General features: G+C 47.9%; 3 protein-coding genes across 5 annotated transcripts; 2 read left to right on the forward strand and 1 right to left on the reverse strand.

Moving 5' to 3' along the window:
• Positions 1-233: 233 nt before the first annotated feature.
• LOC119556663 (trimeric intracellular cation channel type 1B.1) lies at positions 234-3,684 on the forward strand. Of its 3 annotated transcripts, none has more exons than XM_037869011.1 (4): positions 234-384; positions 1,983-2,301; positions 2,366-2,638; positions 2,709-3,684. In XM_037869011.1, exons 2-4 carry the CDS (start codon positions 2,024-2,026, stop codon positions 2,986-2,988), a joined length of 831 nt encoding a protein of 276 aa, XP_037724939.1. In that variant the 5' UTR covers positions 234-384; positions 1,983-2,023; the 3' UTR covers positions 2,989-3,684. The 3 variants fall into 3 exon arrangements, with proteins under 3 accessions (XP_037724939.1, XP_037724941.1, XP_037724940.1); XM_037869013.1 differs by having other exon boundaries at positions 257-380; XM_037869012.1 differs by lacking the exon at positions 234-384 and adding an exon at positions 1,481-1,539.
• Positions 3,685-4,276: 592 nt separating this feature from the next.
• LOC119556662 (negative elongation factor D) lies at positions 4,277-6,527 on the reverse strand. The gene is made up of 5 exons (XM_037869010.1): positions 6,379-6,527; positions 5,551-6,263; positions 5,048-5,494; positions 4,508-4,989; positions 4,277-4,441 (listed from the first exon to the last, which is right to left on the reverse strand). Exons 1-5 carry the CDS (start codon positions 6,439-6,441, stop codon positions 4,410-4,412), a joined length of 1,737 nt encoding a protein of 578 aa, XP_037724938.1. The 5' UTR covers positions 6,442-6,527; the 3' UTR covers positions 4,277-4,409.
• A 308-nt stretch (positions 6,528-6,835) lies between these two features.
• LOC119556876 (serine/threonine-protein kinase ATR) lies at positions 6,836-14,948 on the forward strand. Its single transcript, XM_037869352.1, has 5 exons — positions 6,836-7,115; positions 7,176-9,387; positions 9,447-9,740; positions 9,814-14,517; positions 14,587-14,948. The coding sequence occupies exons 1-5, from the start codon at positions 6,889-6,891 to the stop codon at positions 14,710-14,712; spliced, it is 7,563 nt and encodes a 2,520-aa protein (XP_037725280.1). The 5' UTR covers positions 6,836-6,888; the 3' UTR covers positions 14,713-14,948.
• The last annotated feature ends 76 nt before the right edge of the window (positions 14,949-15,024 follow it).

Raw genomic sequence — 15,024 nt, forward strand, 5'->3', positions numbered from 1 at the left:
TTTACGTTTGGCCGCAATCGCAATCCAATTATCTATGTAAGAAGTGTAAACAATAGTATGCTATCCCAATAATAAGTGAAAATAATCAACATAAACCATTTCCCAATGTTTACCCACAGACTTATCTCAGATCGAAGAATAAAACATCAACATACGGCGGGCAATCTGCGTCCGTTGAGTTTTGAAAGACTCGGGATTTCGATAATGGGCACTTTGCTCGCGAGAGTTTTTGGTTCTCTAAATTGTCGGGGCATTCTAAATATATATCAGGTTCGCGTGCTCGAGAGCAGAGCTATACTACATATATAATATCTGGCCCAGTCTCCCAGTGTTCGTGCTGCACTCTGCTATCCGCTATCCGTTTTGCTCGCGTGTTAGACGTAGGTAATTTGCTGCTTAATTCGCTTTAAATCTTTTTTTTAATCGCGTGTGTACCTGGATTTGGTTTGGGAATATAAGCAGATAAATCCTAAACTCCAAGCATTGACATCTGTGCATATAGGATGTAGCATCCTGTACATACCCATGTACATATCCACCACCGCCGACAAATCTCTTCCAATTTACGCCGCTCAAAAATAGCCAGGAGGCAGGCTGCATATAGTATATGTACATAATAAACACAGCTGTGGCTAAGATATTAGCACTGAAAATTAGACCCAGTCCCATAAATGACAGATTGGATATACAAATATTTGTAGGCTGTCAGACCCGAAAACTCAGGTCATTAGCCTCCTCCAAAACGATTGTGCAATACTTTGTTTTACACTTTGGTCACTGGACTATTTAAAAGTTTAGTTAGATAAGATTAGATTTGCTATTATTATAGAGTAGTAATCGAAGAGCTTGCTAAAACACTGTTCAAGAACCAATTGTTCTAGCTTTTATTGCTAATTATCAAGAACTTTTATCCATAAATGTTCCACACTCATTTTATTTATTCATTTTCAAGTTGTAAGGCTATTAAATGAGTTAATATTTATAAATGATATTAAAACGTGTTTAATAAAAACCTTATAGCTAAGATAATGATAATATGTTCAGACCATATTAATATAAACCAACTGGAAAGTTATACAAATTCGACAGTTACTGAGTTATTTTAGACTCTTAGGATATCCATTTCATAAGATTGCCCATCTTTATAGGGTCGAAATTATGGTTAATTTCCCCTGTTTCTCAGTACTCAAGCATACAAAGTACCATAAACTCGTGAAACCCACAACTTCAGATCCCAAGTGCTATTATTTTGAGCACCATTGTTGATATAAACAATCGTACGCACATAAGTTTTTACATATATGTCAGGCCCGACCCGGCGCGCTTCTTTTAACAGCCCTCATGGTGAAATTTATTTTTGGAGGTGCGGCAAAAACAGCGCAATTTTTATTCGAATTTTTTCTATGTTTCGTCTACATGAACACACAATCTGACAACTTCTACATCACATCCTCTGCAACCGTGCACTGTCTGCAGTTCAAAAACCGCTTGAATTGCTTTCGAAAACCAAACCGCCAATACTTCAATATTCCTGGGAATGTAAGAACATACGAAATGAGTGCGTTAGGAACCTGTTACATCCTTGAAACCATATGAAACGCGTTAATATTATCCCTAAAATTACAGAACCTAGTGTTTTTTACCTTTCAGTTATGTAACATTTGAAGATTTAAGATTATTCCAACTGCAAGTTTACACAATATATTCAGAAATATTAGGTAGTTTTAATATTTTAGAATTGCGGAAAGATTATTTAGGAGTTCGAAAACATTATTTATAAAGGAAATATTTTTATATTATTTAAGAGAATAATGGGGACTTACAAAACCTTTGTTTTCCAAATCCTTTCTATATTTTTTTTATACTGCAGATTGTCATCCCTGAACAATATTTAGGAAAATACTTGTTTTCAAAATATTTTGAACCTATATTTTCTTATCAAATAATTAATTACAATTTTCAACTTGTAAAATATCCCTTAGATTATCATCCGTGAAGGCAGGACACAAGATCGGCTGTGATCATGGACCCGGAAGCATTTTTGGACGTGGCCAACCAGGTCATCAAGCTGAAAATGTTTCCGTTCTTCGACATCGCTCACAGTCTACTTGCCGCGCTGGCCGTGCGCGAGGACTTGGGCGCCAATGCCCAGGCGTTTTCGCGGAAGCATCCGCTCGCCTGCTGGCTGTCCACCATGCTGGTGATCTTCGCCGGCGGCATGGTGGCCAATGGATTGCTGGGCGAGCCCATACTGGCTCCGCTGAAGAACACAGGCCAGCTGCTCGTGGGCACGGCCGTTTGGTGAGTTATAGCTCATTTCAGATTCTTCTAGCCATGTCGAACTAATCCCAATCAATGCTTACAGGTACGTGGTCTTCTACACGCCCTTCGATATCGGCTACAAGGTGGCCAAGTTCCTGCCCGTCAAGATCGTGGCCAGCGCCATGAAGGAGATCTATCGCGCAAAAAAGGTCTACGACGGAGTGGGACACGCGGCCAAGCTGTATCCGAACGCCTGGATCATCATGATCATCATTGGCACCCTGAAGGGCAACGGAGCGGGATTCACCAAGCTGATCGAGCGCCTCATCCGTGGAGCATGGACTCCCACAGCCATGGAATTCATGCAGCCCAGCTTGTGAGTGTTGCTCCCCTTCTTGTTTACCTGAGATCTTGGTTTTTAATCGATCCTGTATCCTGCTAAACAGCTACACCAAGGCCTCCCTGCTGGCCTCGATCATCTTTGTGCTGGACAAGAAGACCGACTGGATCTCAGCACCGCATGCACTGGTCTACTTCGGCATCGTCATATTCCTGGTCTACTTTAAGCTGTCCTCCATTCTGCTGGGCATCCACGATCCCTTCCTGCCGCTGGAGAACCTCAGCTGTGCCATCTTCTTTGGCGGCATTTGGGACAGCCTGGCCAAGATCCTGGGCCGCGGGCAGGCCAAGGATGCCGACAGCAAAGATGTTAAGAAGAGCAACTAAACTATTTGTAGTCAGCCTACCACCTTACATACCCCCTTAAAAAGTACTTAACGCTGCCAACCAAAGCTAAACGCACACACACATTATATACAGCATACTATATAGCATAACGAACGATCTTCCCATGTGATTCGGATTTGGATTCGGATACGGATTCGATGCGGAAGCGCAAGCCAAAGACATTTTTGTGAGGCGTGGAAATTACACTTGAGGATCAGCATTTTGGGGTTGGGTGTGCCCCGCTGTTCCTCGACTCCGAATTTCACGCCGAGTGTTAGCCCTCGAAAATTTGTGTATTGTTTTACAATTGGTAGGATTTATATAGACCACAGACTTATTTTGGTTGCCATGTTTAATGCAATTTGAGCATGGCCCATACAGCTAATCTATAATACAAATACGACAGCCGAAAGGAGAACGATTTTAGACCAGCCATCTGAAGGAGCACGCCGAGTCTTGGGTCTTTTGCTGCAAAAGCGACGTGCTCAACGAACGAAATGTGTAAATATTGAAGTCGTTTCAGTGCTTCCTCTATTTTTTTTTTATTAAATACATTTTAAGAATTTTTGCCGAAGACCCATTCGAAAACTGAATGATAGATCATTGCTTGAGGATTGTGAACACGTATTCAAGCTGAATTTAAGGCTATTGTAAGAGGTGTGAATGTTTATTGTTTGCAATAAAATTAAACTACGATTTTGGTTGATTGTCTTGTTTGTCTAAAAATGCGGACCTTAACAAATGAGTTGTTACATTGATTTAAACAAAAGTTATTTACAAGTACTTTATAAATCATTAAAATCACAAAAATTAGAAATTGAAATGGGTTTGATCTTAAAAAATGATTTTTTCAAATGCCTACTATTTATATTTATTTTTTATATTGTCACAATTTGAATTCTCAGTTATTATATGGTAATAACGTATTAGTAGCTTTATTAGGATTGTTATCAACTACGTTTCTATACAATACAATTTTCCTAAGAACTATACAATTTTTTGCTTAAGATTAGAAGATATTAAAGTGATTTTTTAAAGCAGAATTCTGTAGATTGATTTGAGGTTTTATGTAGAGGTTTTCATAATGCTTTTGAGCATAGTGTTATATAAAAATATGATTTATAATGGAAAAAAATTACAAATGTACCACCAAATAACCCCCAAAAAAAGGGTGTATAAATCTAAAGCGTAAAAATATCCTCGCTTTTAAACAAAGTTGAGTTAATAATTGAATTTTGAACCTTTATGCCTAGATATATAAAATATTTTTCACTTTTTTATAGGTAGGTTTCCGTATTATGTTGTTTAAAATGTGTTGGCTAAAATAATCGTGAAACAAATGTTCGTATTACAAAAAAAAATACTTGAAAACTAAAAATTTGCACGGGAATTGCCTATAAAACAAATTCTTTTGCCACCTTTTATACAGTCGTGTAGTGCGCCTTACAGTGAACTGAAAAATATAGTAAACTAAGGTCAGAAAAGAGAGTGAAAACAGGAGGTTCTATCCATAGCTCACCAATAAACTCGGACACGGGATCGTTGTCGCCCTCGCCGCGCATTGTGCCGGTGATCTCCTCGTTCTCCACCATCGGCAGGAATAGTTGAACAAACTCCGGCGAGTACGGATGCGTGATGGTCTCCAGAACCTCGGTGACAAAGTACCGGATGAGGGAAATGTCTGTGTCCTCGATGGCGCAGCACTGCTTTATGTACCTCAGAACGGGTACAACGCAGCCACGCGTCAGCAGGTTAACCATCCTGTCCAGGATCATCTTCTTCATCTCCAATTGCACGAGAATCTCGAGCTCATCCTGCTTGGACTCGAACAGGCGGATGAGCAGGAACAGGATCTGCTGTTGCAGTGTGGGATGCACTGCGGCCACCTCGTCAAGCACTGCCAGGTGCGTGGGACAGCTGTCGGTAGAGAGCTTGAAGTAGGACGGTTCCATTACCACATTCTCGATCCACCGAATAACGCCCACGCCCACCACTGGATATCTGGAGAAGAGGGGAGATTCTTATGTGAGGAATACTGATTACTTTGAGGCTCACTTACTTGATGCAATTGTACAGCGTCTGCAGCTCGGCAATCAGCTCGGTGGAGCCCTGGTCCACATTGCAGATGGTATGAGCCTTCTCTATAGCCTGAATTGTGCTCTTCAGCTCCTCCTTGTTCAGCATCCGCTCGGTCATGGGTCGTTTCTTGGCCGGTTGGTCGATTACCGCGGACGCGTAGGCCAGCAGAAACATGTACTTGGGCTTGTGCTCGGGATTGATCTTAACGCCGGAACGGAAGAGGGCGTCTACCAGTAGCTCCAGAAACTGTGGGTTTCGTATCAAGTCGATGGGCGGCGGATCGGATCCCGAGTAGTTGCGAAACAGCACGGTGATATCGGCGGGATTGAGTGTGTTGCGGGTGAGCATGGAAGTCAGCGCTTGACAGGCCTGCGGATAGACCGCCGAACCATTTAGGGCCATCGTTATGGGCGTCACATTTTGATTGCTGTGGATCACAAAGGATTAGGTTTCGTCTCATCATAAACTCATAACCATAACTACTTTTGCAGGGCGTATTTGATGATTTCCTGGGAGAGGCGCTTCATGTTGAACCCGCCCTTCTGCTCCTGGCTGAGGACCTGGATAAGCACCTGGGAATAGACGTACGTGTGCTGGCCGTGGCACACCATGCGGGCGCATTCCTGAATGGCGCCATGCACATCGTCCGGATTGTTTAGAAACTTGACGATCGAGGTCTTGAGCACACGCGAGAAGACCTCAATCTGCTGGGCCGCCGTCGAAATGGAGGTAATCTCGCTCTGGAAGCCCGCATCCGAAATCAGCTTGATGGTGAAGTTGAGCATCAGGCAGTCGGGATACTCCTCGGCCAGGCGGTAGATTAGCGATCGCCACGTATAATGGTCAATCATCTCGGTTAGCCAGTCGGGCGTCTCGCCCTCCTCCGTGAAGATGGTATCCGCCTTCTTGGGATCAAAGGACTTTAGGATCATCTCCTTAAGATGATTCTCCACCATGGCCTGCACTTCGGTCACCTTGACGCCGGCCAGGATTAGCCACTCGGCCAGCAAGTTGGCCATCTGGGCCACCGCCTTGTAGTTCTCCGACAGCATCGATATAACCTCCTCCGGGGAGCCGCCCGACTGGAAGTAGCGCTTTAGCTGCGTGAAGATCCCCGGCTCCATGATGTAGTCGGGTGTGAGGAACTTCTCCAGGCACTCCTGGATCGTCTTTTGCGGATTATCCTCGAGCATTTCCTGCAATTGGAATGGGGGGAATAACATGATTCAGTTGGGCAGTTTGTCCACAAATCTAGTGGCGTCAGCGGATTAGGCTAGCCGGGATTGGCCGCCACGCCGCAGTGCCACTTACCTCCGGATTGGACTGTCCCTTGGCGCGGCCCTGCCAGCCGGACTCGTCGTATTCCACTTCCATTTTATCGTTCACTAGCTTATTTACATACACATAAAATTAATTTTGCTCTTATTTTGATTTGAGTTTATGAATTTTTAGTAGGGCAGTAAATTGTTAACGACAAAATACCAACTAAAATTATCCTATGGTTAAGCGCCGTTCACACTGAGTTGGCTTCGGCATCTGGTCTTATTAAAAAAACAAAAGTTATTTTTACTAATTCCACGATTATTTCTGCCTTATTTGTATCATTTATTATTTATTTTACTTTATTTTTTAATTGCCTCCAAATGGATGCGATATATACAACAAAAGTAGGTGGAAAGCGGGTATTAGTTTAGAGAAGCGATAAGTAACTCCAGATATATCGATATTTATCGACCGCCTTGGATGCCGGTAATTTGGTAAACAAATGTCTGGTCCGGTATATTATAAATAAATAAATAGAGTACAAACAAAACTGCCAACATGTCGAACCAGCGCAAGGACATGTGGAAGCTGCTCTACAACCACGTGAACCGGAACGGGTCCAACCTGTCCCGGGTGTACACCGTGATCGAGGGCATCCTGTGCCAGGAGCCGAGCCTGATTAGCTGCTCACTGGTGCGGGAGTTGCACAACAAATTCCAGGACACCTTCCTCCTGTGGCTCCTCAACAAGCTGGCCAAGTGCCTGAGCGAGACTCCAGATGGCAGGTGAGATTGGCCACCGGCTGAGGGATCCAACATTTAATACCCACCCTTGTTCTGCCGCAGTCAGTGCATCAATCTGCAGAGGAAAATACTCAGCTCCTGCTGTTCCAATCATCCCAAGCTGTACGAACGCCTGGTTCTGGCCTATGTGGAGGCTCTGGAGGAGACCCACCTGCAGCTAAGTTCCCTGGACTTCAGTCAAGGAAGTACCGAGCATAGCCCCACCATAACCCTGAGCATTTTCCGCTGCGATGTGGCCTGCCTGCAGGAGTTTGATCCCCAGTGCGCCTTTGGGGACATCAAGCTGCCCATTGAGCAGGCCGACCTGTATGCCAAGAGTCTGCTGGAGGTCCTGGAGCACGCCCATCACATTGGCTATGCCACGCACGGCGACATCTTCTCGAGCAGCCTGCATCAGGCCCTGCTAATTCTCAAGGAGTGCGACGTGGACACAAAGCTGGCCAGCTTGAACTACTGCCACAGCGTTCTGCGCTCACAGTCGGCCATTAGCTGGTCAACCAATCCGGACGTTGGCCACTACGCCCAGTTGACGCTGGAGGCAACGACCATTATGTGGTCCACAGTTGCCAAGTGGCTGGAGTTTGGTTGTATGACACGCCAGGAGCTGGGACAGCTGAACGTGACCACCAAGCAGCTGCTACTCGTCCTGCAGAAGCGCGGTCATCCAGCCCTCCAGCTTGGCTATCTGCTCCTCAACGAGATTCTCAGCCTGCCCATCGACATCGAACTGGAAGATGAACTACTGGAAACTCTGAGCGCCTTTATACAAGGCCAGCTAGAACATTCGGTAACATCGCTGGAGCAACTAGTGCACTTCCAGCAGCTTTTGCTAAGCCATTGGCACTCCTATCCCGAATATTTACTGCCCATATTGGCACTCATGGCTGTGCAACAGCTTGAGATACGCACAACAGTGCTGCAATCGCTGACCCAAAGCCTCGTTCGAATCATGAAGAAGGAGCAAATCTTGGCCAGGGAGTGGCGGGAACTGGTAGCCATTCTACGCACCTTTAAGCAGCTGGAGCAGCTCGTCTTGTCACAGAGCCAGCATAAAATAGCTCAACATGAAGGCCACATCGATGTCTTGGTATTAGTCAAGTTGCCACTGCAATGCGAAATTACAAAGGTGACGGACACCAACTGGAATAACATTTCAATGCAGATGGTGGAGCAGGAATCCAAGTGCCCCTCAGCCAAAAAGCCCATCTACTTGGAAATATGCTCGCTTCTAATGAAAATCACCTTCATTCGACACGTTCTAAAGACGCAAACGCAACACCAGCTGTTGGCCATTCTCCAGCGGCACATGGAGCTGTCCCACCTGTGCGGCATTCGCTTGGAAACGCCTTCGAGTGCGCATACCCAGATGCAGGGATTCTATGCCCAGCACTATATGAATCTCATTCAAGCGGAGGAGACACAGGAGGTGTTCTGTAACAATCTTCCGCAGTTGTACATAGCGGGCTACATAAAGGCGGAACAACTACTAAAGAATTTGACCTCTATTGTGAGCCCTATTGCACCCGCTCATGTTATCCGCTTACTGCTGTGCTCCCAGCCAGGTACTTTAAGTGTCTTTAAAGTCCAGGATCGCATTGAGTTGTACTGCCCGAAATGCAAACCATTGCCAGATGCACTTCCTGGTATTTACCTGGGTAAATGCAAGCAGCCAGTGGCACATTTGGACTTTTCAAGCGCCTCCCTCGAAATGATAGCAAAAGATCTTCTGTTTGATCCCGATTTTTCATACATTTCCCATCACCTGGATTTGCTGAGCTTCGAACCCAAGCTGATCCTGCGTCTTCTAAGGGAAGCAGAGGGTCTGCAAAAAGTTAATGTGAAGATCCTCGGCCTTTTGGTCTCTGCAATGCGTGCTCTTTCGCCGGAATTCAAGGAGGAATTGGGCAATCTTGTTCTAAATGCCATTAAAGTCTTGCTGGGCAAGCCGCTAGCGGAGCAAAATGTTTTGCAGCAGAGACGTGTGCTGAACGTACTGAACGCCATTGCACACATGGAAGACGATGAAATCTGGCTCTTCCACTGGTTCAAAATGACATTCTTCTTTTTGGTGCACACCCGATCGCTGGTCACTCAAGAGGCTGTGCTGGCGGCCACTGAGATGTGCGCCAGCCATGGTCTGCAGACGATCAATCTGTGGAACTGGTATAAGCGGGATGCCCTCGATTTGACCGTTCGTCTGGCCTTAACAGGATACCTTTCAGATGGCGTTCGCTTCACCCGATCCCTCAGAGCGGTAAGTACTTTGCAGCACTCGCTTTAACTTTCCAATTTTAATATCGCCTCTGCTTTTAGCTCACCAAAATGTTGGGCTTCACATGCGTGCAGGAGTTCACCTGCAAGTACCAACGCCTTGTGACCGCCATGGTCCTGCCGCACTGCATCCTGGAACCGCGTTGCAAAGGAGTTCTGGTGCTGATAGCCAAACAGATGCGAAAACCCATTGCCACATGGTTTTCCACCTCGTTTCTGCGTATCTACACCCATGTCTATCTCACCGAGGATCCAGAGCTGGCCAACAGTTGCATTGAGCTGGTGGTCAGCTGCACCCAGTCGAGTCTGCAGCAGCTCATGAATGCAGATGTGAAGGTTGGCCATCGTTATATTATTATTATTCTTTATTTTGTATTATTTGTTTTATTTTATTTCGTATGTCTGCTAGCAAACGGTGGCCGAATTGCTAATCTATTTCAACCGAAACCCCACATTCGTGATGCGTTCCTTCCAAAGCCTTTTGCAGCTGAGCATCGGTTCCGAGGAGGAGCTATCCAGTCAAACGGCCAATGCGGAGTTTGCCAATTTTATTGCTGAGCGATTCCTTGGAGTGATCACCTACTTCGAGAGCTGCCTGAGTGAATCGGCCTTCGAAAAGCCACTGAAGGAGGAGACCTTGTACAGCTTGGGACAGATTATGCGCTTCGTGGGATCCCAGCACGTGACCCAGTTCAGGTTCAAGATCATCGCCATGCTGAGCTTCGTCCACACGCTGCAGGAGCCTCGTCTGCAGCGCATTTGCCTGAAGATCTGGCACATATTTCTGCATGTTGTGAATGTACAGGAGCTGGGGCCATCGTTGGGCAGGATTGTGGCCACCTTGCAGCCGCTGCTGGCGGACAGCGAGAGCGTTAAGCAAGTCAACGATCTGTATGAGTTTATAATCCTGCGCAACGCCTCTATGCTGGGCAACTTTATAACTGACCTGTATTTCCTGGATCGCATGGAGAATGTGGCGCCCTCCATTCAAAAGTGCATCAGAAGGCATACAGCTCACCTGGATCTGAAGGGATCGGCCGAGGAGGAGGGACAATCAAATACATCGCCACAATTGGTGGAACAATTGCGTTTTCTGCAAAAACACATCACCGACGAATGCCTGCAGGTGCGCGTCTATGCCCTCCAACATCTGGGCGAACTTTTCGGTCGGCGACGAGATCAGCTAAACAGCACAATCCTGAGTGAAGTGCCTCTGGAACCGCTGCTGGAGCAGATTGTGAACGTCCTGATGGCTGGCTGCCAGCACGATGATGGTCAACTGCAAATGGCCTCGGCCAAGTGCCTCGGAGAACTGGGAGCCATCGATGCCAGCTATCTACCTTCGAACTACAACTTTGCCAGTCCGCAGCAGCTGCCGCTCAATATATTGTCCGATGACTTTGCTGTCTTGGCCCTGACCGCGCTGTGTCGCGGCTATCAGTTCCAGCAGAAGACAAAGCATGTGGATAGCTTTTCGCTGGCCATCCAGGAGACGCTGGCCATTTGTGGCATCTCGCCCAAGGAGCAGAAGAAGGTGCAGCTCTGGCAATCGCTGCCGGCACGAATGCGTCAGGTGATGGAGCCTATGCTGCACTCTTGCTACACCTATTGCCATCGCCCGAATACCGGCCTGCAGCAGCCGCTCTTTGGCAGCCACTACTCCCACAACTTCTATGAGGAGTGGGCCTTTCTCTGGGCTAGTCGATTGATCGACTACATTCAGTCCGCGGACATCCGCCATCTACTCAGCTCTTATAAGCCCTGCATCAAGCGGGATGGCAATATGCTGAGCACCTTCTATCCCTACATCTTGTTGCATGCCTTGCTCGAGGGCACGGCGGAGCAGAGGCGACACATCCAGGAGGAGTTCATGGCCGTCCTGCGAGCCAATGAGGAGAGCTCCAGTTCGGTCAAGGGTCGTCAAGAGCTGGGTGCCATTAAGGAGAATGCCTTCAAGCAATTCGAGTCACGAAAGTATGCCGCTGGGATCAAGCCATCCCAAGGCAGTTCAGTTCTGGAGCGGAAGGAGGACTCCAGTCGTGTGCCCCGCCTGGCTGGGAAGTTGTGCGCCGAACTTTTAGACTTTTTGCAGCGCTGGCTTAGGGAGTGGCAGCGAATTCATGGCCGTAGCACGGGCGGAAAGCCTCCGGAGACGATCGATCCTAACTACAGGAAAATCCATGAGTTTCTCAACCAGATACCCAAGCTCTTGGTTTCCCGCGCCAGCTATAATTGTGGTGAATATGCTCGGGCCCTTAGCTACCTGGAAAGTTATCTGGAGGAGGGCGAGGACAAATCGAAGAGGTTATTGGAACAGTTCACGTTTCTTGTGGAGGTGTACGGTTCTCTGCGGGACCCGGATTCGGTGGAGGGAGCGGTGCAGGTTCGTAGCTATGACATGAGTGTTACGCAGGATATATTGGTCAATCGACTGGTGGAGCGACAGCAGGATATGATCACCTCGTACGAGCAGCTGCTCTCCAGCACAGACCAGATGCAGCCGGATCACGTGCGCGCCATGATCGATGCCTATTTGAGGGACACACCCAAGACGGCTCAGTTGATAGCCGATGGATTGTGGCAGCGACTCTCTGATCAGTATTCGGAGCAGTGCTTCGCCGAGTGCAAGTCGGAGTTGCTCTGGCGCCTGGGCAGCTACGATGAGATGGAGGAGCTGCAGTCCAATTGGCCAGCTCAGTGTTCCCAGGGCTGTCTCAAACTACGCAGGCCACTAACCACGCGGACCGAATTCGACGGATTGCTGGACGGGATGCGTGGATCGGTGCTGGAGCAGCTAAGAAGCTGCTCTGCGGTACAGCAACACTCGTATGCCAACGCCTACGATGCGGTGTTAAAACTCCATTTAGTCCATGAACTGCAGTGCAGCCAGCAGCTGGTGGAGAAACTCGAACAGGATCGCGATCGGGACAACCAGGAGAAGCTAATGAAGAAGTATTTCGAGGACTGGCAGTACCGCCTGCAGGTCATACAGCCGCAAGTTCGCGTCCAGGAATCAATCTACAGCTTCCGCCGGAATCTGCTGGCAGAGCTCCAACGTCGCCTCTCGGATCGTGGCCACTTGCTGCCCCACCTGCAGACGGAGCTGGCGAGGATTTGGCTAAACAGTGCCCAAATCAATCGGAATGCAGGGCAACTGCAGCGTGCCCAACTTTATATACTCAAAGCGGCCGAATACAAGCCCACGGGTCTGTTCATCGAGCGAGCTAAGCTTCTGTGGCAAAAGGGTGACCAGGTGATGGCCATGAACTATCTGGAGGAGCAACTGTCCATCATGCGTTCGGAGTGTCAGGGTAATGTCAAACAGCTGGCACCGGAGCAGCGACATCTCTTCTTCCGAGGAAAGTATTTGCAGGCCGTGTACAGCGCGGAATCGATGCATCTGTGCGCGGATGCCGTGCTCAAGTACTTCGAGGAGGCCATTGCCGTGCATCGCCAGTCGGAGAGCTGCTTTGTGCAGATGGCGCAATTTCTGGAGAAGATGCGCGAAGCCAGGCAGGGTAGTAAATCCGACGCCACCATCGAACAAGACGACATGCTGATCAGTGTGATGGTGAATTATGCCAGATCCCTGCGCTATGGCAGCGAACATGTCTACCAGTCGATGCCGCGACTGATCAGCCTGTGGCTGGACACCACCGAGACCTCCACCAACAACGAGCAGGTGAAGAAGATGAACGACCTGCTGACCAACTGCTGCACTGCCTTGCCAGCGGCTATCTTTTATACGGTCTACTCTCAGATGCTGAGTCGCCTGTGTCATCCACTGCCGGAGGTCTTTACTGTCCTGCGAAATATAATCATTCGACTGGTGGAGGAGTATCCACAGCAGTCGCTCTGGATGCTGTTGCCACACTTTAAGTCCGCCAAGGCCTCTAGGATCAAGCGCTGCAAACTCGTGCTCACCGACAGTCGATTGCAGAAGGCTGCTTTCCAGAAACAGCTGAGTGACTTTAACTCACTCACAGAGCGTCTTATTGAGCTGACCAACAAGGAGGTTACGCTGGATAGAACCTATAAGCTAAGTGACCTGGACACACGACTCACCAAGCTATGCAAACAGGCGGAATTCTCGAATATACTCCTGCCCTTTGAGAAGTACATGCAGCCAACGCTGCCGCTAAATTCGGACACCACATCATCCACACTGAACCAACTGCCTGCGAGTACAGGGAAAACCAACTGGTTTCCCTACCAGCAGATCTACATCAGTGGTTTCCAGGAGTCCGTGTTAATCCTGCGCTCGGCGGCGAAGCCCAAAAAGCTGACCATTCGCTGCAGCGATGGCAAGGACTATGATGTGTTGGTGAAGCCCAAGGATGATCTGCGTCGAGATGCCCGTCTGATGGAGTTCAATGGCCTGGTCAAACGATATCTGCACCAAGATGCTCCGGCCAGGCAGCGGCGCCTCCACATCCGCACCTACGCCGTGCTGCCGTTTAACGAGGAGTGCGGCCTGGTAGAGTGGCTGCCCAATCTGGCCTCATATCGTAGCATCTGCATGAGTTTGTATGCCCAGCGGGGTCAGGTGATGTCCAGCCGACAACTGCACCAGCTGGCCGTGCCGCTGAATGAGTCTTTAGAGCGCAAGCGAGAGGTCTTCACCAAGCAGCTGATTCCTGCCCATCCGCCGGTTTTCCAGGAGTGGCTGCGCCAGCGATTTGTCACCCTGCACAGTTGGTATGAGGCAAGGAACACCTACATTCGCACCGTGGCCGTCATGTCCATGGTGGGCTACATCCTGGGACTGGGCGATCGCCATGGCGAGAATATCCTGTTCGCCGAGGGCAACGGCGATGCTGTCCACGTGGATTTCAACTGCCTGTTTAATCAGGGCGAACTGCTAGCCTATCCGGAGGTGGTACCTTTTCGGTTAACACGAAACATGATCGTTGCCATGGGACCGCTGGGTGTGGAGGGCAGCTACCGCAAGTGCTGCGAGATCACGTTGCGCCTGCTGAAGCAGGAGACCAAGACCCTCATGTCCATGCTGAGGCCCTTTGTCTACGATGTGGGGGCGCAGACTCGAAATGGAGCCGCCACGGCGAAGATCACAAAGGATGTCCAGCGCATTGCCGATCGCCTGCAAGGACACGTAAGTGTATACTTCTGTGTAACCAAGTTCTACTGCATGCTAATTACCCAAATCTTTAATTCTTTACAGGTCAAACGTCAGCAGGCCAACAGCATTCCACTTTCAACCGAAGGACAGGTCAACTTTCTCATAAACGAGGCCACCAAGGTGGACAACTTGGCCGTCATGTACATTGGCTGGGGAGCATTCCTTTAAAGTGATGTGATCTACCCCCTAGAATTTCCAGCAAATACTACTTTCACAGATTGCTTGCTCTTATATGTGTAAATAATATAGTTGTTGTTAAGTTTATGTAGGTACGAGAAAGAAGAAATTGTATACAAATATTTGCTCTACTGTTATTTGTTAAGTTGAGAAAGTTTAAAACTCATTTTTTTTATACGGATTCTTGTATACAGACAATAAATTTTTGTGTTAAAAAAATTGTAAAGCATCTAGGTAAATAAATATAATATAATATAAATAAATTGCCCTTTGAGTAATAACACCTTTCCGAATTTAGAGAGT

The sequence above is a fragment of the Drosophila subpulchrella genome, chromosome X (assembly GCF_014743375.2).
Source record: "Drosophila subpulchrella strain 33 F10 #4 breed RU33 chromosome X, RU_Dsub_v1.1 Primary Assembly, whole genome shotgun sequence".
NCBI lineage: Eukaryota > Metazoa > Arthropoda > Insecta > Diptera > Drosophilidae > Drosophila > Drosophila subpulchrella.